This window comes from Leuresthes tenuis, unplaced genomic scaffold, assembly GCF_036924035.1.
Source record: "Leuresthes tenuis unplaced genomic scaffold, fLeuTen1.0.hap1 SCAF_15, whole genome shotgun sequence".
Lineage (NCBI taxonomy): Eukaryota > Metazoa > Chordata > Actinopteri > Atheriniformes > Atherinopsidae > Leuresthes > Leuresthes tenuis.
The window spans coordinates 30974589-31002351 of NW_027325369.1; the positions used below are offsets into that span (position 1 = coordinate 30974589).

General features: G+C 45.8%; 1 protein-coding gene across 5 annotated transcripts in view; it reads left to right on the plus strand.

The window, feature by feature from the left end:
- kiaa1109 (KIAA1109 ortholog) overlaps positions 1-27763 on the plus strand; it is an 84121-nt gene that overhangs the window by 22147 nt on the left and 34211 nt on the right. For all 5 annotated transcript variants that reach the window (XM_072364759.1, XM_072364761.1, XM_072364762.1 and 2 more), the window contains exons 16-48: positions 275-372; positions 613-797; positions 2731-2837; positions 2943-3163; positions 3249-3467; positions 4652-4789; positions 6429-6605; positions 6762-6890; positions 7391-7510; positions 9835-10169; positions 10931-11181; positions 11318-11558; positions 12491-12982; positions 13880-14144; positions 14235-14372; positions 14472-14542; positions 14689-14862; positions 15386-15506; positions 15608-15757; positions 16035-16162; positions 16338-16540; positions 16616-16816; positions 16893-17104; positions 18160-18311; positions 19125-19275; positions 19543-19695; positions 19764-20004; positions 20106-20254; positions 21208-21439; positions 22232-22381; positions 24621-24805; positions 25098-25273; positions 25377-25962. In XM_072364759.1, coding sequence (XP_072220860.1) covers positions 275-372; positions 613-797; positions 2731-2837; positions 2943-3163; positions 3249-3467; positions 4652-4789; positions 6429-6605; positions 6762-6890; positions 7391-7510; positions 9835-10169; positions 10931-11181; positions 11318-11558; positions 12491-12982; positions 13880-14144; positions 14235-14372; positions 14472-14542; positions 14689-14862; positions 15386-15506; positions 15608-15757; positions 16035-16162; positions 16338-16540; positions 16616-16816; positions 16893-17104; positions 18160-18311; positions 19125-19275; positions 19543-19695; positions 19764-20004; positions 20106-20254; positions 21208-21439; positions 22232-22381; positions 24621-24805; positions 25098-25273; positions 25377-25962 — 6551 coding nt within the window. The remainder of the gene's footprint in view (positions 1-274; positions 373-612; positions 798-2730; positions 2838-2942; positions 3164-3248; positions 3468-4651; positions 4790-6428; positions 6606-6761; positions 6891-7390; positions 7511-9834; positions 10170-10930; positions 11182-11317; positions 11559-12490; positions 12983-13879; positions 14145-14234; positions 14373-14471; positions 14543-14688; positions 14863-15385; positions 15507-15607; positions 15758-16034; positions 16163-16337; positions 16541-16615; positions 16817-16892; positions 17105-18159; positions 18312-19124; positions 19276-19542; positions 19696-19763; positions 20005-20105; positions 20255-21207; positions 21440-22231; positions 22382-24620; positions 24806-25097; positions 25274-25376; positions 25963-27763) is intronic.

Sequence of the window (27763 nt, forward strand, 5' to 3'; positions counted from 1 at the left end):
GAAAATCACTTTCAGACACATGCATTTGTATTTTGGCCCAAATCTTTTTCCTTTTAAAGGTTTAAAACTAATAAAGTAAGTCAAATGAACCCATTGCTCTGTGCTTTGGCAGAAATGAAGGCAGCCAACGCTGTAATGCCTCTTTAACACTGGAAGCTAGTGTCCATGATGGGATACTTTAACTCTATTAAGTCATGATGCACTGTACAGTGCGTGTACTCCATTTAATCCTCAAACAGGCAGACTAATCAATTGCTTTATTGATTGTCTATAGTGTACCTGGCAGCCTGTGGCGAGACGCTCAATATAGACTTCACTCTGCCTTTCAATGAGTTTGTTCCAACCATCTGCCATACCCGCTTCAGCTTGAGGGTGAGTCCGGCCTTAAGTGGACGCGTTTTGTTCTGCACATTAAAATGTCGATTCCTAATTGAGTTTTTACTGTTTTGGAGGTGCACCTGCAGACGTACGACTGCTTTTAGGGAATTTTTCATGCTGGTTTAAAGACTTATTTTTGAGCTGCAGCTGTATTTGCTGCGCGCCCACAAATGTTAGCACTTTGACACCGGCTGTGAATGTGTGTGGGTGCTTGGGTGTTTCTGTCCTCTTCAGGCGGAAGATACAGACATGCGTCTGTCGCTGCCCGAGTGCCACCCGAGCCGCTGCCCCCTCCTCACCCTGGCCAAAGACTACCAGAACGTCAAGCTGCCCCCTGACATGTTCATGTCAGGGGAGAGTCAAGGAGCTCCTCCTCCAAAACCCACCAAGCCCCGCTGGAGGAACATCACCCACGCAGAGTGAGATAAACCTTCACACTTTTAATCTCTTGTTGTGGGCAAAAAAGTGAGTGTGTTAGCAAGGAGCAGGATGACTCATCACACGAGTGCTGAGACAGAAGTGAGAATGTGCCTTCAGTTTGATGCTGTTTATTTCAGATCTGATGTGCTTGTTGAGTTGGGCTCACTGGGGTTTTTAATGACCTGTTTTCAGCGGTTGGTTCTGATAATTCTGCGGTTTTAGTGCTTTTAGACATTTGATACTGTGGTTTGGATCAGGATTCTTCACTTGAGGAGTGCCCCAGGGGTGCGTTTTGGGTCCAATCCTTTTTTCTTTGCATATGTTGCCTTTGCGGCTGTCTTTAGGAAACGTAACGTGCCACTCTGCTGCTTTGCTGATGACATCCTGGTTTACCTGTCCATCACACCCCTACTAAACTGTCTAAATGACATAAAGACCTGGCTGAAGCTCAGCTTTCTTAACCTTAATGAAAGTAAAACTGAGGTGATTTGTTTTGGGACGTTATTGCCGAGGTGGAACCTGAGCTGGTAAATCAGGCTCCTATCACCTGGTGCTCGGGCCGCTGTAAGTCTTTGTATTCGGGCTTTGATGCAGCAGCTCCTCTTTCAACCTGAAGCCTGATCAAATAACTCGGGTCTCGTCTTCCCTTCATTGGCTCCCAGTTTATTTTCAGATTGATTTTCGGATTTTATTGCTCACTTTTAGGGTTTTAAACAGCCAAATGCACATCTGTACAGCTCAGGCATTACTACTGTGTTGTGTTTTATTGGTTGTTTTTACCTATTACTTCATTCTTCTTAGTATCGTTTGGTCGCTTCTTTATGAATAAACTTGACCTTTTTAACATTACGCTAACTTTAAGCTGTGCTAATACTTTCTGCTGAGGCACTTGGCAGCTCTCACTCTGGTAGAAACACTATTACAAACACTTCTCGTTGTGTTTCTGTTGTTGAGTCGGGCATTTTTACTGTTTAAAGGTGGATTTTGTAACTTTACGCCTCAAAAACGTCACCACAAGGGGGCACTGTTTTACCAGATGTTGTGTACGTCTCCATTCTTTATCTTAACTGAAAAATCAACCGACTAACGAGTAACAATAAGACGAGCGAAGGCTCATTTTGTTCAGTTTTCTACATAAGAATTACTCCTATAAAGGCGGAGTTGTTTATTGACATGCAAGCCAAGTCCTGCATGACTTTAAATGGGTCAAAGGACCCTAACAAACCAGTTTGGACATGATCATTTCATTATTTCTTTGTTTTCTACTGATGAGCCTTCATGCCAATCAGGACACTCATTTGGCTGTTTTACTGTCCAAATAAAGGTTCTCAACCTTTGTAGAACCTCCATGACGTCTCAAGCTTACCTTTTGTTGTAAAGTTTATGAAATAAAAAGTGACTTCAGCGCATCAGCATTTGAAGAAGTTTGTTGATAAATTGTCACATGGTGTTAGCGCCTTTGCAACACTTTTTAAGCTGCAAAATGAGAAATAATAGCTCATTTTCTGAGCCTTTTTTTCCCTTTTTCTTTTGATTTTAACCCGAATTTGATGTGTAACTTTGAAACTAAAACCACGATCGGTCCATGCATGTCAACATGTGGTTGATATGAGCAGCTATGCAGCTTGAAATGATCGTCAGCACAGTCCTGACCTGAACAACCGTACATCGATCGGTTTGCCTCATCAGATTTAGTGCATGATCATTTAAAATGCTCGTAGCCCTGAGTCTGGCTGTGCTGATGTATGACTGTGAGATCTGGGAGGTTACGATCGGGGGAAATTAGGCGTGACCTGTTTGCTGTCCGCCGCCTCCTCTTCGTCCTTCACTTGAACGCGTCATAAAGCAAACGATGAAGTGTGAAATCCGCTTTAAACGATGATGCGGCCTTAAAGCTGTGCTGCCTATACGTCTTTCTCATCCTTCCACCAGAGCTGGCTGGGTGGACTGCTGGAGCGTGCCAAACTTCTTGCTCATCATTGACTACACCTGGCACCCCATCTATCCGCAGAAGGCTGATGAGCAGCTCAAGCAGTCGTGTAAGCTCACCAGGATTATTTCTTAGTAAAGTTAGTAAAGCATTAAGACTGCGGAAGACATTCTAACCGCCCTGAAACTCACCGATCTGTCATCTTGTCGCCCAGTGTCTGAGATGGAGGAGTCCATGCTGTCAGCTTTGCGGCCTCCGGAGCACACCGGCGCCCCCCCGCGCTACACCTCCACGTCGGCTTCAGCCGCCAACAGCCGGGCTGCCACCGACCCCTCCGAGCTGCCTCCTGACAGACTCCACGTGGAGATGGAAATGTCCCCAGATTCTCAAATCCTCCTCTACGGGCCTTTGCTCCGAGCCCTGATCGCCATCAAGGTAGAGAAATCCTTAAATCTGTCAGTGATATTTCAGAGATCCCAGTCTGAGAGCTTTCTGAGCTCCCTTTCTGCTGTTGGAACAGGAAAACTATTTTGGCGAGGATGACATGTACACAGACTTTGAGGAGGCCGTGTCCAGCCCTGTGTTGTCAGCCTCGACCTCCTCAGGCCTCGGCTGGTCTCCTCTGGGGATGGAGGACAGCGAACAGAAGGAGAGCTCAGACATCCATCCCCTGGACCTGCGGCCCTGGGACATCACGGTGCTCATCAACCTCTACAAAGTCCACGGCCGGCTGCCGATAGTAAGACTGATGATTGCCTTTCATTTAGTTTTAAACTTTGGCTTTAAGAATAAGAGGAAAATGGAGGCATCAGGAGTTAAAGATGATCAAACATCCACTAGAAAGAGCTGTTCCTGCAAAACAGCAGTGAGAATGCTTATTCGCTGAATGGGGATAGCTGACCATGCTAAAAAAGGTGAAAATAGTGAAAATTGAGTAGAAAACAGTTTGAACAAGAATTTGAACATTTGAACATTGGAATGACTTGAACTTTCTGGAAAAAGGCAAAATTGATTAAATGTCTTAAAAAAAAAGTTACAAGTCCTGGCAGAAAAAATTGAAGGTTTAAAGAAGGACATTTGAGATGAATTCTGTTCATAATGCAGAAAAATATGAATATTTTAATCAACTGAAGCTATATGAAGGCAGAAAAGTACAGGAAAGAGAAGAAAAATGCTAAATTAAAGGGAAAAAGATCAGAAAAATGACAAACAATGCAGGAAAATGTGAATATTTAGCAGAAAATGATTTGCTCGAGTTTCAAAAGTCTTAGTTTTGACTTTTGATGGTTCTAACTTTTATACTTTTAAAACTATTTTAAATAACTAATCTGTCCACAAAAATGTTCAACCATTTAAACCTTTTGCAAAAAAATGCAGAAGTCTTAGTTGAAAAAGTTGAAAGGTTAAAAAGGACAGAAAGATTTAAAGGATTGAAAATTTTTGTGGAAAAATGTGCAGTTAGTTATTTTAAATATTGCTATAAAAGTTAAAAAATGTGAAATATTAGTAGAAAGTCATTTGCTGCAGTTTCAAAAGGCCTGAAATGTATTTTTGAAAGGGCTTGGAGCTAGAAGAAGGCAGAGAAGTACAGCAAAGAGAAGAAAAATGCAAAACTAAAAGGGGAAAAAAATCAGAAAGATGACAAACAATGCAGGAAAATGTGAATATTTAGTGTGAATATTGTGCTGTGAGACAGATAACATCATGTTACATTGCATTAGGAGCACATATAACACAGGCTGGCATAAAGCTTTTACAATAGGGCAGCCATGTTGAGTCTGGCCTCATCACTCGTTGCTATGGGCAACAGCTGCACGTGCCAAATGCCAAATCTGCACAGTAATACAGATGCTAAAAGATGTCCCGAGTAACCCTTTTCTTTGTGCATTTCTGACTGTAACCAACTCTTTTTGGCGTCTCCAGCACTGCAGCAGTGAAGGTCCAGAGGGTCCGTCTGGCTTTCTGGAGCGGCTGTGTTTTGAGATGAAAAAGGGTTACAAGGAGACGATGCTTCAGATGCTCCTGTCTCCGGTTCACATCTTCGTCAGTGACAACTACCAGGTGCTGATTTTATCTTTAAACTGCAACTCCCAGGTCCAAAATAACTTAGCAAGCTGTTTGAAATGTGAATTAAAAACAGAATGCAATGATTCAGAAATCTTATCAGCCAATATTCTGTAAAAGTGAGACGTTTTACTGTTTAATGGATAAAATGAGCTCATCCTGAACCCGATGGCAGCAACACGTCTCAGAAAAGCTGGAACAGGAGCAATAAAAGGCTAGAAAAGTAGGTGTTACTCATAAGAAACAGCTGGAGGAAGATGTTGAAACTAATCAGATTAATTAGCAACATGATTGGGTATAAAAGAGCACCTGAGAGAGGAAGAGTCTCATCTACAGAACCTAAAATCATCCAAAGAGGATCTGGAGACATCTCTGTGACCTTCAGGCCTGGATGTCTGTGACCTTCAGGCCCTCAGGCAGCTCTGCATTAAAAACAGACCTGATTCTGTCCTGGAAATCCCTGCCTGGGCTCAGGAACACTTCCAGGAATCATGGTCTGTGAGCACAGCTCAGCGTAACATCCACAGATGCAGGTTAAAGCTCCACCAGGCAGAGAAGAAGCCACATGTGGACATGATCCAGGAACTCTGCCGTCTTCTCTGGACCGAAGCTGGTTTAAGATGGACTGAAGCAAAGAGGAAACTGTTCTGTGGTCAGATGGATCAGAACCTGAGGCTGCGTCCTCCAGACTAAAGAGGAGAGGGAGCATCCAGCTGGTTATCAGCTCTCAGTTCAAAGCCTGCATCTCTGATGGTGTGAGGGGGCATTAGTGCCTGTGGAACTGGAAACCTGCACATCTGGAAAGGCTCCATCAAAGCTGAAAGGTATGAACAGGTTTTAGAGCAACATCTGCAGCTTCTTCAGGGAAGGCCTGAAATATTTCAGCAGGACAAAGTTAAACCACATCCTGCATCTACTCCAGCAGCACGGCTTCGTAGAAGAAGAGTCCAGCAGCCGGACTCTTCTGCTCCCAGAGGTCCAGCAGCTGGTCTCCTCAGTTCCAGATGATTACAGATGTTGTTAAAAGAAGAGTCGATGCTACACAGTGGGGAAATATGGACCTGTCCCATTATTTATGAGACACGTTGCTGCCATCAGACTCAATAAGAGCTGATATTTTCCATAAAAATGTCTCACTTTCCTCATTTGATGTTTTCTGTGTTGAATTTTGGTTTTAATTTACATTATATTTACAGTTTATTTGGTCAGTAATCCCTCAGAAAATCAATGTTCTTCTCATATTTGTGAAAACAAGAACAAAAAAGCAGCTGTTTTGGTGTCTTTTGTCCTTCTCACTGGTTACAGCATCAGCAAAGCCAGCCCAGCACAGTGAATAATTCCTGCTCTGTGGAGTCGGCAGTAAATACACAACCGGCTCTTTAAGGTGGAACCAGAGGGGATGACTCAGTCACAAGAAAACAACCTCAATAAAAACTGCTCTCAGCCACGTTTCTAAATAAGCAGCTACATGTTTTTGAATCCTTTTTTCCATAATCCCAGACACATTCACCTCCTCCAGCGGGATAAAACGCCCTTTCTGTGCCTCTCGTTGGGATATTACAAAGAGAAACAACAGCTTATGCTGGAGGAAGAGGTTCTTTTTCGATCGTGTGCTCATCTCTGGTTTTGCCTGCAGCGTCCGACGGCGGATGGCGTGCTGAGGGATGGACACCTGAGTCTGTCTGGCTTGCAGATGAGGGCGCATGCCATGTTCTCGGCTCAGGGCCTCCCTCTGGGCAGTGACACTCTGGAGTACGCCTGGCTCATCGACATGCAGGCCGGGGGCCTCACCGGCAGGGTCACCGTTCCTCAGGTGTGTGGGAGTTTTTGTTTTTATTCGCTGGAGCTAAAGAGCCTTAAGAAGATAAATCTAAGCTGGTTATGTTAAAGATCTTGAGGCGAGCTGAGTCCCTGGGTTCAAGTATTACTCTTACAGATTGATTTATGTATTTTCTCTTTCTCCTGTAAGGTGGCCAGCATGATCGAGTGGGGGGAGTCTTTCCTTTTCCACGTAGTTTCTCGAGAGTTCCAGCTCGAACAGCCCAAGCCCTCCGTCATCTGCCAGCATGGCGTTGATCGGCGCATCTGCGATGCAAAGGTACCCACTGGTAGTAAGAAGTGCTGCAGGAGCTGTGAGCTTAGCTCTGATGCAGCTGTCAAGCTTTGCTTTGAACTAGTTTCACATGGTTGCAGCTGGAGGCTGCTTTTGCAGGACTTGCATGTTGGTCAGATCTAGCCTGTGTGATCCGATACTCAACAGAAACCACTGAAAACCTTCCTCTAATGAAGCTTGACTCAGAAAAGACACTTTTTTTTCACAATTTAAGAAACTGAGAAGGCGACAACACACGTCTATTTATATCCTCGCAGCTGCCTTCCATTGGAGACGCACACACCGCTGTGATAGGCTCTATCGCAGCGTTTCTCAACACTTCTTGCTTGTATGTGTATTTTAACAAGGATTTTTTTCAAATCTCTACCCCAGAGCCCTCATTAGTTTCTGACAACTGAGCAGCTGTGGCCGCAGGCACAATGTAAAGCACAGTCAAAGGCTGTGAGAAAGCACTGAAAAGCCTCTGAACAATGGTTGTCTTGCAGCTGAACTGCCTGCCTGGTCATTGTCGCACATCAGAGGACCTGAAGTACACCATGACGCGGCTCGCCATGGATGGAGTCGACCTCTTTTTTGTGGAGCACGGCTGCGCCGCCAATATCAAGGTAATAACTCACCCCGAGCAGCGATGATGTGTAAAGAAAAGACTTATTGAGTTAGTCTGACGATGTTAGAAGAACCAAAATCATTCAGAATCGAGCTGCACAAAACCGGACAAAAACACCCAAATAAAACCAGTTCAAACCAGTCCTGCATCTAAACGCTCAACTGCCCCAAACCTCCATCTTTCTGTTCCCAGTCCAATTAATTAGGGCTGAGCCATTTTATCGATACCGGTAAAGTATCGGGGCGATTATCGATATATATATCGATAATCGCGGCTGAAAATCTGAAAAAAAAAAATATATATATGTTTAAAGCAACTTTATTGAAAAGTCAGACGTTACAATTAGTGAAAACACAGAACATTAACATTGTACAAAACAGTGATAAATCAGTTGATAAAAATGTTATATAAAGAGCATAGCTCAGTGGTTTTGATGGCTTTTCTGTTTATAGAACGTAGGATTGTTGTAATTTATTGTTTGAGCTCCTTCTCAAAAACGAAAAAAGATGGTTTGTTATTAGAGAATTTGGATTTGTGTTTTCTGGTATTTAGCAAGTAAAACAAGCAGGTTGATGATGTAATATTAACATAAACATGAGTCTGAGTAGGCTGAAGACATCTTTGTTTGTTTCTGTTTGTCTGGTGGTGTTCTTCTTCCGGGTCAAAGGTCAGACCATCAGTCCAATCAGCGACGATTCATATTAAATCACACTGTCCCTTTAAAATCTTTCAGAAAATGATGTGTATTAAATCGTGTTGAATCGTATCGTGAGATCAGTGTATCGCTGCAGCCCTAAAGTTAATCCTAATGTTAATCCAGCCCAGTTCCCAGTCCAGCGGCTCTCATATTTGGGATTTGGAAGCAGCACATTTGGACGACATGTCAGCTTCTGGTCGCTCTGCTCTAATAAATTCCTGATTATTACATGTGGCAGATAAAAATCACACATCTGTGCAGTGAATTCAGCTCTACTGACATGGAGATGTGCCTCAGAGAAAGTTTAGAAGCAGCAGAATGTTTTCTGGTAGCGACGGAGCTCCAGTTCACACTTTAACAGCCAAAAACCTGGAAATAACTGGACTGGACTGAAATAACTCCAGAAGAAATGAAAGCATGCTTAAGATTAGAGGCTCCTGCTGTAGGGAAACCGTTTTCCATGTTCCATTCCCACCTGCCTTCATGCCCTGAGACCAGTTTAGGGCCATTTTATCTGATCTTCATGTGAGGACTGTGATGTCTCCAAAAAAAGGGAAAAAATGCACATAGTTTCCTTTTTTTTGGCCTGTTTTTGCACATTGAGAGACAAAAATAATATAAAAATATGTTTTGTACTGTTCAGATGTCAAATTTAATCTGCTGTGAATGTGGAACTGCAGCGTTTTTTTCTTCATGCAGTAAATTATGGATCACTGCCAGATGTTGGACTTCCTCACAGGTCGTTTTCTGGCCCTTTTTATGATTAAAATAAGCAGATGGACATGTTGAGGCTTATGTGTTGGCTCAGCTGTGCATGTAACCCTGCAGGTTGTCGGTTTAGAAACATGTTAGATTTCTGGTTTTTGGGCAGATTTATATCTTTTTTTCCTTTTCTCGCTGTTAGAAAAAAATTCTCTCAAAATTAGGCTCAGAGTCGCTGGAAACGATGAACACAAAACATTTATTTCTTGCAAGAAAGAGACGAGTCGGCACAACCTGTCAGGAAGCTGCTCAGAGCTGTCTGCCTAACAAGATGGTGCTAATGCTATTTATATTGTTTATGACCACAAAATGTTATGGGAAAAGGCGCATTCAATGTTATGGGAAAAGGCGCATTTCTCACCATTTAATATTATGGGAAGAGGCGTTCAATGTTAAGGGAAAAGGCAGTTCTCGCCACTCATTATTATGGGAAGAGGCGTTCAATGTTATGGGAAAAGGCGCATTTCTCACCATTTAATATTATGGGAAGAGACGTTCAAAGTTATGGGAAAAGTCGCATTTCTCGCCATTTAATATTATGGGAAGAGACGTTCAAAGTTATGGGAAAAGTCGCATTTCTCACCATTTAATATTATGGGAAGAGACGTTCCATGTTATGGGAAAAGGCAGTTCTCGGCACTCATTATTATGGGAAGAGACGTTCAAAGTTATGGGAAAAGGCGCATTTCTCACCATTTAATATTATGGGAAAGACTAGTGCATGCAGTCAAAACACTTTTGCTTGATACATAGTATTATGAGAAGAGAAAAGATGGGGGGAGGAAACCTCCCTCCATCACAGAACTCTTATTCTTGCAGCTTTCCTCATGGTATAACTATAATTTTTCCAACACCCTCTGCAGACGGGTGTTGTCCGTGTGGCCAACTGTAACCTGCACAACCAGGCGGTGGGCGAGGGCATCAGCGCCGTGGTGCAGGACGTGAACATCCGACAGTACATCGAACAGCAGCAGCAGCACAGCGAGGCCGCCAGGCTGCTGCTGGCCGGGCAGGGTCCAGGTCCGGCTCAGCCCTTAGGTCTGGGTCAGCTGCCTCTGCTGCGCCGCTCAGTCTGGCTGGAGGCCGGTTCGGTCAACCTCAACCTCATCACAGCAGATATCGCCCTGGCTGCCGACCACCCGGCCAAATGTGAAGTCCAGAGGCACTTTCTGGAGCTGCATGACGCTCAGACCAAGAGGTAGAACACGCTCTGACGTTAACTTTGAGCCTGAATGCATCGCAGCTCAGTGGTGACGCTTTAAAACACGTTTCACACAACTGTGAGTGCTGAAACTTATTTTCAGAGAGGAACTGACTCATCTGTTGTGTCACACCTCTGTGGAGTGAGTCACCGATGCAGTCAGTGTTCGGCTCATAATGCAACACAGAGATTTAAAACAAGGGGAGATGACTCTGTTCCTGTCGTCACAGAAACATACGACGATAAAGGCCAAATACTTATGTTTATGCATTTAGCAGACGCTTTTATCCAAAGCGACTTACAGGTAGGCAGATAGGCTAAGGGGGCCTTGCCTAAGGACCCCAAATGGAGGTAATACCTTCCATGCAGGGGATTTGAACCCATGAACTTTCAGCACAATATATCCATTAACATGGGTTTATTATGGGTGCCCAGATTCTATCCCTGGTCTGGAGACACGCATATTAGGTCAACTGGAGATTCTCTATTAAACGTGGGTATAATGTGAGTGTAAATGGTTGCTTTACTATGTTTTAGACCTGTGGGGCTAAGGATAGGCTCCAGCAACCCTGAACAGAATTTAGACAATGGATGGATGGATATTCCATCAAAAATGCAAGTTGGAGATTAATCCACTTGCTTTCACCCACATGAAAGGTGGCAATCTCACCACTACACTATCCAGTCCATACTCACCATGAAATCATCTGTTTTAGCTCGTAACTGGACCCCCACACTCGGTTTCCCCCCCTCTCTAGGCTGTGGTTCCTGTGGCCCGATGAGCCCAGCATCCGCAACAAGCGAGGCAGGAACCGCTGCGGCTGCCTGGGAGGCTGCAGGTTCTTTGGAGGCACCAACATGGGCCTGGACTTCTTCAGGCTGGAGGAGCTGACGCCCTCCTCCTCGTCGGCGTTCTCTTCTTCCAGCACCGAGTCGGACATGTGCTACGGCCAGTCTTTGCTGCAGCCGGGGGAGTGGATCATCACAAAGGAAACTCCAAAAGTGGATGGTATGGATTTGTTAGGGATATGTCTCCTTATGGTTCGAATGCATTTAAAGGAAGGCTTGAGGATCACTGGCTGTTTATGTCGCTGCAGAAATGAAGCATCTTGAGCTTTCTTTCTGTTGTATCCATGGTTTCTCAGGAAAGGTCGTCGGACTCAAAACAGAGACGCACTCCCCCTGCCTGCCTCCTGAGCTGCCTGAGAGGCGTGGCCAGCAGCACCTCAGCCTCCAGGTGCCCCAGCGCTCCCACAGCTCCGCCTCTTCCTCCGAAGAAAACAGCTCCTCCAGCGCCGCCCTGCCCCTCCTGGCTGGAGAGAGGGACACCCCGTCACCTAGCAACGAGGAGCGCGTGTTCCCTGTGAACGGCAAAAGTCCTGCTGAGTGAGCATCGTCACGAATAGTTAGAGCAGGGGTCGGCAACCTTTTTGACTAAGAGAGCCACGAAAACAAAAAAATTGGAAATTTATTTCAATGAGAGCCATATAATATATTTTAAAAGTGAATTCAACTAAATGTCAGTATAATAAGCCTCTGAATTTATTAGCATATTATATTAGCATATATTAGCATATTATTTATTAGCATATATTAGCATATTATTTATTAGCATATTATTTATTAGCATACTCGCCATCTGTGAATGGTTTTCCGTTCCTCACTATTGCTAAAGATCCAGCAAAGCTAGCGGAATTATAGTCACCTTGCCGGGTTGCTGCTAGCTGCTTGTACCCTGCTCAGTAGCTCTAGCTTGTACCCTGCTCAGTAGCTCTAGCTTGTACCCTGCTCAGTAGCTCTTGGCACGCTTTCTTTCTGCTGTCTCCTGCCGGGTATTTTGATGCAAAGGTAGCATGGCGCGTGTTGAAGTGCCGCTTTACATTCGACCGTTTCATCGATGTAATTTTGTCTTTGCAAATTAGACACACCGCAGAATTTGCTCTCTCCACAGAGGCGAATTCTTCAGTCCATTCGGCCTGAAATGTACGATACTCTTTTTTTCTTTTCGCCATCTTCTTGGTCGAAGGGTTAGCTTTGAGCTAATGACCGAGCAGACTGATTCAAAAGGGGGCGTTTACCTGTTTAGTCCAGTATCATCCAATTTAAAATAATGCTCCTGCAGCCCTGAACAGGACATGAAAAATCGATGGATGGATTAAAACAAGTGAGAATATTTAGTTTTATCTGAGCCAGATGCACCTGGCTCGCAAGCCACAGGTTCCCGACCCCTGAGTTAGAGCGTGTCTGAGAGCCGTGAACTGAACAGCAACAGGCCCTGAGGTGCTTTCTGAGTGTTGTTGTCTCTTGTTACGTTGCAGCACCCTGGGGGAGGTCCCGGAGGTCTCACCCGTCTCACCCAACAGCTCCCAGGATCGCTCCTCAGTGCGCTCGCCTCTCTGCTCGCCTCTCAAGCGCCAGTCATCTGTTCACTCCGGTCGGCTGGGCAGCACCAAGAGCCTGTCGGCCGCCGTCTTCACCGACAAGCCCCCCCCGGTGCTGTCTGGAGGCGTGCAGTTCAGCAGCGAGGTTTCCCGCAGCGACGAGAACGTCCTGGATTCTCCTCGCCAGCGCCGAAGCTACGGCTCCTTTCCCTTCACGCCGTCGGCGGACTCCAACACCTTCCACCAGTACCGCTCTGCCGACTCCAGCATGTCGGTGGCCGACAGCGAGGCCTACTTCTCTGCCGCTGAGGACTTTGAGCCAATCAGCAGCGCCGACGAAGGTCCCGGGACGTACCCGGGGCGCAAGAAGAAGAGGAGGCAGCAGATGCAGGCGCCGCAGCAGCCGCCGTATCACATGGAGAACTACAGGTCAGATAAACGGGGCGAACGCTGCAAATAGTAGCAGGTTGTGCAGGTTACAGTTGGCCACACGGACAACACCCGTCTGCAGAAAAATGATAGTTATACTATGAGAAAAGCTGCAAGAATAAGAGTTCTGTGATGGAGGGAGGGAGGTTTCCTCCACAGTAGCATCGAAAGTCTTATTTATCATCTGTAAGCGCAGATGAATGAATGATCTGTCGAGCTCTGACCTTGCCAGATTTCCCAAAGTGTTTAGAAATGAGATGAAGCAGCCGTTCTGAAGGATGAATGATATGTGTGATAAATGCAGAAATTGGTACAGTTTTAAACTGTTTCTGTGTCACTTCAGTCAAATGACTTCTAAATACAGAAATGGGAGGTTAATTTTGACTTTAGATGACACAGAACCCTGAAATAAGGACCTCAGCTGGAACACATCCACTGTGTGACTCCTAATACTCACCAAATCATGACTTTCATTGTGAAAAACAACTTTCTCGGAGGCAGAACACGCCGCAGCTTTGATTTATTACCTGGACGCGGTCAAACACGCCGTGGCTGGACGTGATTCAGAGGGGCTGAAGCTAATGAGATGTTTGATCCACGGCTATGAATGTCTGGAAAATTGGATTTCACTCCTGATGCGAAGCCGCCTCGTCTTTTTTTTCTATTAGCATAAATTGTTCTCACTTTGATTTCAGCATGTTTTCTGATCGGTACAAAAACAAATATTCAATTTAGTCGCGTGGAAAGTTTCAAATGGCACACATGAGGCTCATTTTCAGAGAGACATTCTGAGCCCTGTGCAGCTCAAAAATAAAAAATAAAAAGGCCTTTTCACGCTAAAATCAACCAGCTTTACGGTATTTCTGCCTCTAAAGGTTAACATGTTTATTTATCCAGCCGGAGCTCCATCTACCACAGCGTTGAGGGTCCCCTCACCTACGTCCTGAATGGGGAGCTGATCACCGAGCCCCGTCCTCGGCCACCACCCCCGACCCTGCCTCCCCAGCCCCTGCCCAGCCACACCTCCCAGGCATCCTTCGTCTCAGCCCTGGCCATGGAGGAGGAGAGCTCAGTGGAGGCGGAGAAGACGGCCGAACCGGGCCCGGTAACGCGGCAGCCCCACGTAATGGCGTGCTACCAGAGCTACTTGGCCCATTACCAGGTACCTCCACTCGCCTTAGACCTAAAGCCTGAACATTTTACAGAATCCTTCCGGCTTAATTCCTCTGTTTGCTAACTTTAACTCTTCCAGGTCTCAAATTGGTCCGTCAAGCAGCCCACCAACAAGCGAACCTCCAAGTCTTCTCTGCATCGCCCTCTTGATCTGGACACGCCCACCAGTGAGGAGAGCTCCGCCTCCTTTGACCAGCTCTCTGTGCCCAGCTTTAAGGTCTTTACTTTGTTCAGTGGTCACCGAAGTTTCCGTTTTATAAACTCCGTCGGAGGTGAAATTGAACGTATTTGAACCACTTATTTAAACCGTCCACAGGTGGTGAAGCAGGGCCTCTCAGCCAGCTCGCTGCTAGACAGAGGACTTCAGCTGATGGATGAGAGCAACAGGTATCTGAGCTGGACTTTAATCAGATATTTATTCATTTAATTTCTTATTCCCTTGTAAATGATGATAAAGTGGTGATAAAGTATGAAACAGAAGCCCCTCAGACGTCTTTGATGCTTGATGCGGTCGCCTCTTCTCTCCGCCACAGCACACCATACACTCCCCTGGATAAGAGGGCCATGGAGAACACGGATGAGGACACAACGACGGATGATTGGACTCTGGAGCAGCCTTTGGCTCAGACCAGAACCACTGCCATTGTGGAGGTTAAGGGCGCCATCAATGTGGTGCTGACGCCCCTTGTGGCCGAGTCCCTGGACAGGTAACAACCCTGAAAACAATAACCCGGCTGCTGCCACAGAGCTGCACTTTCATAGTTATTTCAGAGTTATTTTTAGCCTGAGGCCAAAGATTTGAACTTAAGCCAGTTTAATCCCTTTGCACACAGCATCTCGGGTCTAAGATTCTGCTGACGGGGCTTCAGACTCTGCTGTCATTAGGAATAGTTTGGGTTTGGCTACCAGCACGTGGTTGTAAATGGCATTAAAAGCACTGATCTCTGCAGCTGTCTCACACAGAATACAATAGTGTAATACAGCAGAAAACAGCAATCTGCTTTGTGAGGATGAAGCTCCGTCTCCTGGCCTCTGTGCTGCCAGTAAAGGCAGGTTTCCTCCACAAATGAACATCTGAAAAGCCTCCCATAGAGAAAGGGGTACATTCAGAGGCCAGATTGCTCTGGTTTCATTGAGAAAGTGGCTCCCAACTGAGGTTTTACCCAGTTTTTAACTAAATATGTTTAAATAACACTTGGAATGGCTGTTTGTGTGCCTGGTTTGTTTCAGGTACATCGAGTCCATGGTCCACTTTGTCAGTATTCGACACCCGGCTGCCATTCTGGACGACTTGCACGGCAAAGTCCTGAATGAAGCCTATCAGATCAGCAAGTCCACAGTCACAGAGTCTGTACGTGCAACAGAGCAGCTCACAGTCAGATGTTTCTGCTTTAAACTGTTAGTTTAAAAGCAGAAATAATTGTTCAATGTTTTGAATGTGGATCTACGCAGAGCCAAACAGGCAAGCAGGAGCCGAAGCTGTCCAAGACAGAGGGCACGACCCCTGGCTCGCTCAACATCTCCCAGGGCCAGACCGAGCTGTCCGTCAAACCGGATAATGTGAAAATCAAGGGCCTTCAAGCCAATGTCTCCATCCCCAAGGTGAGACCCATGACCCGAATAATGAGAGGCCAGCCGTGTTGCACAAATTGTGCTCTGACCACGAGAGGTTCAAGAGCAACTGGATGCAGACAGTGGTTTGGATACTAGATAACAAAGTGCTTTAATTTGTAAGCTATTGCATCAGGCATGTGAAAAGTTTGATGAATGCAGAGTGACTCCCTTATATACGCCCTTCTGGGACTGAAACGCATCATTTTAGATGCGTTTTTGCAGCACATTTCAGTTGTCTTTTCTTTAATTGTCCTTTTCTGTGCAGGTGAACCTTTGCCTCCTGCAGGCGTCTGTAGAGGAAGGGTCACCGTCATGCTCCAGTAAGTGTGTCACACATGTGTCTCTGGTGGCGCTGTGCTTCGACAGGATCGCCACGCAGTTCAGGATGAACAGGTAACTCCTCCACAGCTCATCAGACCCTTGTTTGTGGTTGTGTTGGACAGTTATCCCCGTTATAGAAAGATTAAATACTCACAAAAAGTGGCCCGTCTGCAGCATCTCAAACAAGAATGTAAATGTAGGAGCAGACAAGCCTCTGAAGCTCACGTGATCCTTCTGGTCCTTTCAGGGGTATCGTAGAGGAGACTCCAAACACCCTGGAACATGGCCGAACCTCTGTCAATTTGGAGAAGTATGCGTCAGCCACCAAGATGCAGCCTCAGTCTTCTGGCTCGTTGCGCTCCAATGCCGGCATTGAGAAAGGCAAAGAGATTGCCGCTAGACTCTATATCCACCGTATCCACAGCCAGCTTCGCGGCCTGGACTCCACAGGTTGGTATCGCAGTCAGAGCTTTTAGTTTTAACTCGGCCACGACATCATTTCTATCATTTCTGCTCCTTCTGCAGACATTGGCACATGTGCCATCACAGCTATCCCGTTTGAGAAGTCCAAAGTGCTGTTTGGTCTGGAGGAAATGGAGGAGTTCTCCTTGGTGGATGAAACCGACGCCCAGGCAGCAGCGAGCGATTTGGGCCGTTCTGCTGCATCTGTTGAGAAATGGGGCTGGATCATGTTTGAATGTGGCATAGAGAACCTGACGGTCAAAGGTAACCAAGTCCAGCAAGATGAGGACTGTTTGCCGTTTGTGTGCAGATCAGTGAAATACTTCCCATTGTGCCACAGGGGGCCGCCAATCAGGAGCCATTCTTTACAATGCGTTTGGTGTGATGGGTCGCTCCGATGCTGGAGGGAAGACCGGGATGTCCAAGTCGAATGGTTCGACCGGCTCTCAAACAGGAAGTGGTTACAGCACTGACGTGTCTGATGACAACCTCCCAAACGACGCCACCAGTCCCGCCTCCGATGCTAACGAGCATTCAGACTCAGACGACCAGGTGAGACACTCATTTAAGTGCTTTTTGTCATGTTTTCCTGAACTAAACGTGACGAGGCGTGACTCATTTTGATATTTATCATCATCATTTTTCCTTGAACGTCTTCTGCATCAGTGTTTTAAAAGGAAATATCACATTTTAGATGAGAAAAACTCTGTTTTCTGCTGTAAAAACGAGCAACAAAGTTACAGACTTAAGAAAAAGGAGCAATCTGAGTCTGGTGATAAGATTGGGTGACCTGGGTTCAAATCCCCTGCATAAAAGGTCCCACCTCCAGTAGGGGTCCTCGGGTAACCCTACCCTCCTACCAGTATAAGTCACTTTGGATAAAAGCGTCAAATACATAAACAATAAAAAGTTACAAACACAGTGTCGAAAGAACTAAAATCATTAACTTATCTGTTTTTTTAAAGTAGTTAGTAAAAGAAAAGGTAACAACACAGAAGGTGGTCATTGTGCATCAGCAGCAGATGTTTCCAGATGTGCCGTGTTAACCTTTCTGCAAAAGCACAAAATAAACAGGTGGAGAACTTCAGACTGATGAAAGCAGAGAAAAGACACATCAGTTTGGATTAAAAAGGGCCGAAACTGGCAGTAACCAGTCACACCGTGGTAGCTTAAGTCTTCTCAACTTGCATTTACTTAACTGAAGAATATTTTTTAATGATAATCACAGTTGGTTGACCTACAGACTGATGCATTAAAAGCTGATTTTGGTCACATTTAGTGAGGATTTCCTGCAACAAACCAAATCCTAAATGCCACTAAAGTGTAAAAGCTGCTGTCAGCGTAAAGATGTGAATACGTGTACCAGAAAATTGTGCCTGGTCCGACTAAGATGGAGGAGATTAAGCAACTTGGGATGGTTGGGTTGGAAGTTAGCATGTTTACATGAAACTAAAAAGCTTTTTGTATGTTTAGTATGATTAAAAATGGGCTTTTAAGGTGCGTGTAAACATGTACGTATAATGGGAAAGGACAGCTGTCCAATTAAAACGTAGATCGACTGCTGCTCTAACAGAAGAAACTAAATCCAACTTTCTTCTTCTCTGCAGGATGAAGGAGTCGAGTCTGACGACCTGAAGAAAGACTTACCCCTCATGCCTCCACCCCCAGACTCCAGCAGCATGAAGCTGACCATCAGAGAGATCTGGTTCAGCTTCGCTGCTCCCACTAATGTGCGCTCACCTTCACAGGCCATATCGAGGTATGACCACACTGACTACTAAGGCCATATCGGGGTATGACCGCACTGATTACTAAGGCCATATTGGGGTATGACCGCACCGATTACTAGGGTCATATTGGGGTATGACCCCACTGATTACTAAGCCCTCTTTCAAAGAAACATGTTATTACAGTAGTCTGTGATTGGAACTAAAAGTAAGTGAATTAATATCAGTGCTGTGACAACAGGACAGTGTGTTCAATACAATATTAGTTCCTGGAGTAGCTTTCTATGAAAATCCCCTCATGGCTACAGTTGTCAGTCACTGTCTGTGCAGATCTGTCAGTCTGACAGCTCAGCAAACATATCACACAGGGAGTTGCACCCTGAATTTAGAGTTTTATTGATACTCGATTTATCTGGCGTCAGAGAAACAAACAGAAAATGCAAAAGTCTTTTAACATATTACTTCATATGTTACACAGTTTCGCATTTTAACTGCTGGTTAAGTCAAAGTGTTTCATAAGCTGTGCAAATATACAGCAAAAAACACGAGTTAACAATAAAGCAGTGCTTCTATGATTAAAAGCCAAGATCGACCTCTCAACTAGCAATAAATGGGTTCCAGCCTGGATTTAGGGACATCCAACTGCACTCACTTTCTACACCTCAGAGCTCTGGATTGAGTTTGAGGCTATAAAAGTTCAGATGGTCTGATGATGCCTTTGAGACTCTTTAAAACAACAAACCGGATCCTTTTAATGGACTGAATGCTGATAAAATAGAAGAATAAGCATATTTTTGTATTGATTGATCAGATAAAGGCTGACGTTTTCTCTATTGTGCGTCCAGGCAGTTGAATTTGCTCAGCACCGCCACACCTGCCATTGGAGCCTGGCTGGTTCCCATTGACCAACTCAAATCTTCGCTCCGTAAGCTGGACATGGAGGGCACGCTGCGTGTGTGCGCCGTCATGGGCTGCATCATGACCGAAGCCCTGGAGGTGAGCAGCGCCAACATCTCCATTTTTTCTTTTTGTCACTGGATAGTTTAGTGGTAAGATTGCCACCTTTCATGTGGGTGACCTTGGTTCAAATCTCCTGGTACTCAAAGGTATTACCTCCAGTAGGGGTCCATAGGCAAGGCCCCCTTACCCTATCTGCCTACCTGTAAGTGGCTTTGGATAAAAGCGTCTGATAAATGCATAAACATCAACAACAACACTGTATTTTTGACCTTTCTGCCGTGCGTTTGGTTGTTTTCCCCACAGAAAAAGAGCATCCACATCCCGATCCGCAGCAAATACAACCGTGTGACTAAACGAGCCCGCTACCTGCACGAGAATCCCTCCTGCATGCTCTGTAACATCCTGCACCGCTACCTGCAACAAGCCGACTACTCCATCATAGAGGAGGCCACCATGGTGAGCTATGGTGACCACAACTGCTTTTCTGTGGTAAACCGTGGTGCTAATCACGTCTTTCACCTCAGAACGATGGCGTCCCGGCTTTGGTGACTCTGAAGAAGGGCCTGGTGGCTTTGGCCAGACAGTGGATGAAATTCATAGTTGTCACTCAGGGTTTTAAGGCTATTGGTCTGATGAAACCCAGCCAGCTTACCAAACCCAATGAGCCTCCGCAGAGCCTGGTGGACACCATCCTGGGTCTGGACAGCGGAGCTGCGCTGCAGAGCGACACCAGCGCCGATGGAGCCGAGTTTGAATTCGACGCAGGTGGGAACGACCAGCTTTCATTGTGCCGATACTAAAGTGGTGTTGCAGATTCTTAACCCTGTGTTTTTCTTGGAGTTTTATTCGATCTGATTATTGTGAAGCCACAGTGAGTGAACACACCATGTTGCTGGAGGGAGCATGCAGCCGTCCTCCACCTAAAGAAGCAAACACCGGTCCCGTCAGCGGAGTGGAGATCATGAGGAAGCTTTCCAAGTCCCACACACACAGCGAGTCTGCGCTCAGAATAAAGGTACGAGTTCAAGGCCTGCTGCAAGCACACACTGATGCGGCGCTGAGACGCCTCTATCTGACCAAACGGAGCAGCAACGGGTTAAAAATCGGCTGATAAATTCAGTTTACACATTAATATTCACAATACAGACAATGTTTGACTATTAATCGGCCCCCCTCCTTCTCTGCTTGTAAACCAGACGGTATAGATGGCAGATTGCAGTTTTAGCAGATCCATCCTTGCTCGTCCAGTGATGCACAGAAAGCTGTGAAAGGTTCCCTCCAAGGCAGCCATAAATCTTGCTTTTAGAGTCGCATGCTGTCAGCTTTCCAGGATTTATCAGCTGAGGTTATTTCATTTTTCCAAAGGAGCAGCATTACAGAATATGGCAACATATCAGCTCTCCTTTTACCCTTCCTGGAGCTGCAATGAGCCTCAACTATTTTTAAATATTTCAAGCTAAACTGCTAGAAGGTCACCAACTTCATCTCTTTTTATGGAAACATTTGCTTCTTCTCTCAGTTTTCTCTGAAAGGAGCTTTAATACCTTCAGTTTGATCTTATATCTTTAGTTCTTATAGATGACCGTTGGCTGTTTTCTATTTTCTGGTATTTTAAGGAGGCAGGTTTCAGCTGTAATAATCCCTCTGCCTAAGTGGGTGCTGTGACCTTTTTTAAAGGAAGTAGATGATCTACAGCTCTGACTGACAGTGTGGAATGAAGGTGACTCCATCTTTGGGCAGCCAGAAGGATTAAAGTGTCCACTTAAAGGCGAGATGGAAGACGCTTTTCTTTCTGTGCCAAATTAAAGTGGCTCGTGTTGATGTCACCTCTGCTTTTATTAAGCCAGCTCAGCTCAACCTTTAATTCAGCCTCTCCCTGACGTTGCCCGACACAGTTTACCCGACCTGTCATTTAAATGAGACGCCACCCGACGGCGTGAACGTAACCTGCGCGTTTGTCGTTCCCAGGGCTCCCATCCCTACCAGTCGCTGAGCTACACCAGCGGCGACACGGCCGCCGACTCCCCCGCCCACGTGAGCCGTGTGGGCCTGCCGGCCAAGGACAGCCCCAGGAAGGAGAGCCTCCTGAGCAACCTGACGGGCAGCTTTCGGAGCCTGCACAACCTGCTGGAGGGCACGCCTCAGAGGAACGAGCCGTCCGCCGCCGCCGCGGCCAAGAGCAGCTCCCTCACACGCACAGGTAGGCGCTGTTCAGAGCCGGGAAGCTTCTGGTAGACTCACGAGTTACGTCAGGTTCACATTTCTGCTTCAACACTGGCCTCTGCTGGTCAGGAACTAAAGGGTTGTGATCACAAGTGTGCAGAGTTGAGGTGTTGGGAGTTATTTACGATGTTTCAGCCTCTATCTTTCAGACATTTGTCAAATCAAAGGAAACTGAAAGGTTTTACGCCACAAACTGATCAAAAAAGCTTTATTTAGGGAGAAGAAAACCAGATTTCTTCTGTAAAAATAATGATTTAACTTTTTAGAATGTATCAGTTTGCTTTTTAACTCTAAATTCAAGGAATCGTGTTATTCCTGACCATTAACTCCAGGGTCTGAGCGGTCGTCCGTTCTACCAAAGGGGGGAACTCTGCTGTGAGTGGGCGTTTCCCCCTGAAATCGAAAGGCATTGGGAGAAGACAGAGGGCCGTCTGTGCGTTGACTGCGAGCGTCGACGGATTAATTATGGGGCTTGTTTGTGAGGTTTTATAGTGACTTATAAGGTCCAGATGGTCAATAGATGGCGCCCAGCGTGGGGCTCGAACCCACGACCCTGAGATTAAGAGTCTTGCTTTCTACCAGGCGAGGGTTAGCTTAACCCGAACCCTGCTCCATAAGAAGGGAAAATAGCTATTCTGAGGCAGCTTAGTGGCTAACAGGACTGAAGGGGTGGAGGTCACTGCCATGTTGTCTGTAGGGCTGAAACGATTCCCCCCAACATGTGTGAATAATGGTGTGCTGCAGCTTTAGTTCTCTGTATCTACCTCAGGAACAGACATGTTGACTGAGCATCCGCTGCTGTCTGAGCCCTCCTCCGTCAGTTTTTACAACTGGATGTCCAACGCTGTGGGTAACCGGACTGGAGGTGTAGCTCAGGAGTCCCCGGTGAACCGCTCCCAGCACAACAGCCTCCAAACAGGTGAAAGGCCAGGGACCACATGTTGGCAGGGAAGGGGTATTCATCATTGGTCCTGTCTAAATATACTATCTGGGTCAATTTTTTTTGTTTTTTTTGTACTTTTTTAACCCAAAACTTAAAAACAATCTATAAAACAGCTGCACACTTTGTGCCGAGCAGGATTATATCTGTAAAAACGCATCATAAGTGATGTAAAACCAGCCTGTCTCACATAAAAACTCAGCTCACGTTCCCTAAAAGTGGGCGAACGATCATATAAGGGTCAGAAAGGGCTGCCGTCCATTTCTCCTCGAGTCAGAACTGGGAGAGAAGTTAGTTAGTTTGTTAATTAAATGAGTTTCCATTTAAAATATATATATTAATGCATAGATATATATATATCTGTGCCAACTGGTTACAATTTTAAGGGAAAATTGGTGTAAATGACCAGCAAAAAGACGATGAATGGATAGTATCTGACAGATAAAAGCCAACATGTTGCACAGACGATGCATTTTAATTCAGCAGCTTCACAGTAAGGTTTCACACACCAGGAATTCACCTTAAATTTCCATTTAATGTTGTTCAGACTCCAGATTCACGTTCCCTAAAAGTGGGCGAACGATCATCAGAAAGGGTCAGAAAGGGCTGCCGTCCATTTCTCTTCGAGTCAGAACTGGGAGAGAAGTTAGTTCATTAATTAAATGAGTTTCCATTTAAAATATATATAAAAATGCATATATATATATATATATATATATATATATAGCTGTGCTAACTGGTTACAGTTTTAAGGGAAAACTGGTGTAAATGACCAGCAAAAAGACTATGAATGGATAGTATCTGACAGATAAAAGCCAACATGTTGCGTTTTAATTCAGCAGCTTCACAGTAAGGTTGCACACACCAGGAATTCACCTTAAATTTCCATTTAATGTTGTTCAGACTCTCCGGATTCACGTTCCCTAAAAGTGGGTGAAAGATCATCTAAGGGTCAGAAAGGGCTGCCGTCCATTTCTCCTCCAGTCAGAACTGGGAGAGAAGTTAGTTCGTTAATTGATTAAATGAGTTTCCATTTAAAATATATATATTAATGCATAGATATATATATATATGTGCTAACTGGTTACAGTTTTAAGGGAAAATTGGTGTAAATGACCAGCAAAAAGACTATGAATGAATAGTATCTGTGACATCATTCAGCAGCTTCACAGTAAGGTTTCACACACCAGGAATTCACCTTAAATTTCCATTTAATGTTGTTCAGACTCTCCGGATTCACCCTTTAACAGCTGCAACTACCAGCCTCTGCTGGCTAACCACCCAGAGCGCGGTCCGGCTTCGTTGGGTGTCGCGTTGGTGAAGCTGTTAGCGGTTTATCTCTCTGATTAGCTTGTTAGCTCCAGACAAACCTGGGAACAGCTGATGCTTTTGTGTGTGTTCGTCAGACTAGCGGTGATTTTTCTAGCTGTTCTGTGGTTTGAGTTTTTAAACGCTTCACGGAGCAAATCTTTAATTTTACGCTCCCTCGGTGACACTTTGATGGCTGGAAACCATTCGGAGTAATTCGTGCCTCTCAGATAAGAAACGAAAAAGCTTTTAAAATGGAAAGAGTGAGTTTGGCTTCCAGTCATCTTAAAATGTTGCATTTCTCTCCCGAAAAGCCAAAACTTCTTTTAAGTGAAGTTCTCTGTGAAGATTATTAAGAGAAACTCCAAGAAAACGGAGCTGAATATCTCAAATTAAAGGGAAAGTACACAGAGTCACTGAGTCAGCCTGTTAAATCTTTGTAATAAACAGTGGAGCAACTCAATTAGAAACCGTCTCATTTTCTCTTTCAGCTCAGACATAACTGATCTAACTAATCTAATACCAGGGCTCTATTTGTGTTCCATGAGAATCAGCTCGTAGATTAGAGTTTAACTGCCTGATATTACAGCTATCCCTCACAGCGCTGCTGTTTCCCTGCTCTCTGTCTTCTAAGTAACAAGCCGCCTCGCTCTGAATTTGTTCCATTTTCTCTTAATAAAAGAATGATTGTGTGGAATTACCTGTTTTATCTCTCCAGCTGTGCTGAGCACTTGTGGGCACAATTATATCTGTGTAATGTCTGGATTTGTGCCCGGGATGATTAACTTCTGTTCCTCACAAGCAAATTAAGCGGCTCGTGGCTGTTTACAGTTGTGCATGAAATGAATTAACACCCTTCGGAGCAGCTGGAGTCTCTGACAGCAGGTGTCCCCGTCCTGTCCGCCCTCAGGTGGGATGTGCAACCTGCCCACCATCCCCTCGGCCTCAGACTTCAACACAGTGCTGTCCAGTGACCAGAACACCCTGGATGGGACCCACTCCCAGCATTCCCAGCACAGCACAAGCCAGGACGACATAGTCGACATCGAGGAGGGCAACCAGTGTCCAGCTGCTGTCCAGCTGGCCGACGCTCAGGTCAGCATCTGTTTGAGTGTCTTTACTTTGATCTGTGGCTGTTTTTCACTTGGTTTATGCATCTGCTGCTGCCCAATGGGCAGTTTTAGGGCTGGTTTGAGATTGTTTTAATATCTAAACTCGAACAGTATCTCATCTGTCCATTAATATGTGAAAAAGCTTCATTATTTTAATCTTCTGACACTAAATGAGGTAATCCAGCTATGAATAGTCAGTCTAACTTTTCCAGTTGGACATCAAGGTCCACTCCAACCAAATTCTGCTCCTGAATAAACTCTTTTTACCCCTTCAGGTGGTTTTCAAGCCCTTGCTGAGCTACACGGGAATCCAGGCCCAAGACGCCACTCCTCTTAGCTATAAGATGTATTTTGGGGAGCACCTGTCCTTCTCTGGCAACCTGGAGTGTCTCAGGGCAGACATCGTTGACTCCGATACGTCCAAAGAGCGTAAAAACAAGCGATCCCGGAGGTGAAATGATCCGAGTGCTTTACGAGTCGCTGATTCTGGTCTTGCTGATGTGTTTGAATGTGGGATGGAGTCTAAGTCGCGCTTCATTTTGTGTGGAACACAGGCAGGGCACCGTCAACCTCCCTCCACTTGAGTTCAAGCCAGCGCTGCTGATCGAGACCTTCAGCGTGAACGCCGTGGTGATGGAGAAGTCGACCAGCGCTCCCCAGGGCCCCACCGCGGCGCCGCTCTCCTTCCACGACCTCAACCGCCGCCACTACAACACGTTCCACTGCGACTTCACCACGGCCTGCCAGGCCATCAGCCAGCGTGTCGACATGGCTCTGGTGCGCCTCATCCACCAGTTCAGCACCATGATCGACGACATCAAGGCCACGCAGACCGACATCAAGCTCAACCGCTACACCGCCGGCTCGGCCTCCCCGACGCCCACCTTCAAGGGCCGGCCCTACCGCCACTTCAGGTCCTCGGACTTCAGCCGCAGCTCCCGTGGGAGCCTGAACGGGGCGGGCCGCAGCGGCACCCAAACCCTGAAGGGCAAGAGGGGGATGGGCGGAGGAGGAGGGGCGGGGGCGGGTGGAGCAGGCGGTTTACCTCCGAATGGGCCGCCCTCAGGCATGGACACCCTGGGAAGAAGGGAGCCCAGAGGACGCAGCTCGCTCGGACGTTCAGAGCGGCGCACTTCCAAGGTAAACCGTATAAATCAGTCACTTATTTTGGGTAAAACTGATCCTCGAAGCTGCTGTTTGTAGGCTGGTTGCTGTAAAGGTGCATAAGATGTGTTTAGCAGTATGACTCAGGAGCACCACTTTAAAGGGGAACTCCGGTATTTTTAAACCTTATTTCTGGCATGAAATACGTTCATCTACCCACTGAGAACAGTTTGGTGAAAGTCGGCGTCCTTCGGAAGATATTTAGATAACTGGAGATCCATATAACGGAGTGAACGGGGCTTAGAGGATGCAGCCTCTAAATAAGGCATTATCTGTCTTTATTTCATCAACACTTTAAGAAGAATGAATGAATGAACGTGTGCTATAGCTCTGTTAGCTCATAGCTCTGTTAGCTCATAGCTCTGTTAGCTCATAGCTGCTGTTATGTGGCTACTTGCAGCTATAGGAGAGCTAACGGAGGGATTTCTACACAGGCACTCTACTGGGACCACTTCATCCACACGCCCCCCTGCAGCACAGCTTATTCACTCCGTGCTCTGTGACAGTCGGCTAACTTCACACAGAGTTTGCTGCTGATAGTTTTGTGCAACATGGCAGGATATTTATCAGATTTTGACGACGTGAACGACGACTTTGAGTAAGATGGACGTTCTTACCGGAGTGAATGAGCTGTGCTGCAGGGGGGCGTGTGGATGAAGTGGTCCCAGTAGAGTGCCTGTGTAGAAATCCCTCCGTTAGCTCTCCTATAGCTGCAAGTAGCCACATAACAGCAGCTATGAGCTAACAGAGCTATAGCACACGTTCATTCATTCATTCTTCTTAAAGTATTGGTGAAATAAAGACAGATAATGCCTTATTTAGAGGCTGCATCCTCTAAGCCCCGTTCACTCCGTTATATGGATCTCCAGTTATCTAAATATCTTCCGAAGGACGCCGACTTTCACCAAACTGTTCTCTGTGAGCAGATGAACGTATTTCATGCCAGAAATAAGGTTTAAAAATACTGGAGTTCCCCTTTAAACCCTTTAGTCAGCAGCAAGATATTACTGCCTTCAGTGAAGCCACCTCTCATGATGTTGTAGCCTGATGTGGATCAAAGTTCCAGGAAAGTTAGAATGAATAATAAGTGAAGATGGTGACCTGTTATTAAAACAAAGGGCAGCTGTTGGATTCTCTCCTCCAGCGTCGGGTCACGGCTGCCTGCTGTTGTCAAACGGTGCGATGAAGATTTCAGCTTCTCTGTCGGGGACAACATCAGTTTAAACAACGCTGTGACGAGGAAAACAAACCCTTCTTCCTCCTCTTTCATTCCTCCTGCTGCTAGGTTGCTAAGTTACCAACAGCAGGTTTTCTCCTCAGGTTTACGCTTTTAATTCGGATGTTTTCACCCGATTATCTGCTGGTACGAGGCAACTCGTGGCTTTAAACAGCGTTGGATTTAAACCCTAAAACGGCGTCTTCGTGGTGATATTTGCTGCAGATCTGGGTGCCGAAGCTGCATCTGTGATGCTGTAAAAGTTGCAGATAGAAGGGGAGTTTTTTCTCGGGTTTCCGATTGAACGATTGAGGACATAGAAAAGCTCCAATGCTGCTGATATATCTGGTAAATACAGGATCAAAAATGCTGTCAGCATTATCTCCTCGTGTATAAACACAGATATAAACCGTGTGGGATGAAGCGATTTCAGGCCTTTCAAATCATATTCTCCTCAGAAACTCTAGATGGAGCCAACAGATAATAAGACTTCCTCAGATGAGGCAGCATCGGTCGGTGCTGTGATACATGTGGAACTTCCTGTTGACCGAAGCTGCTTTA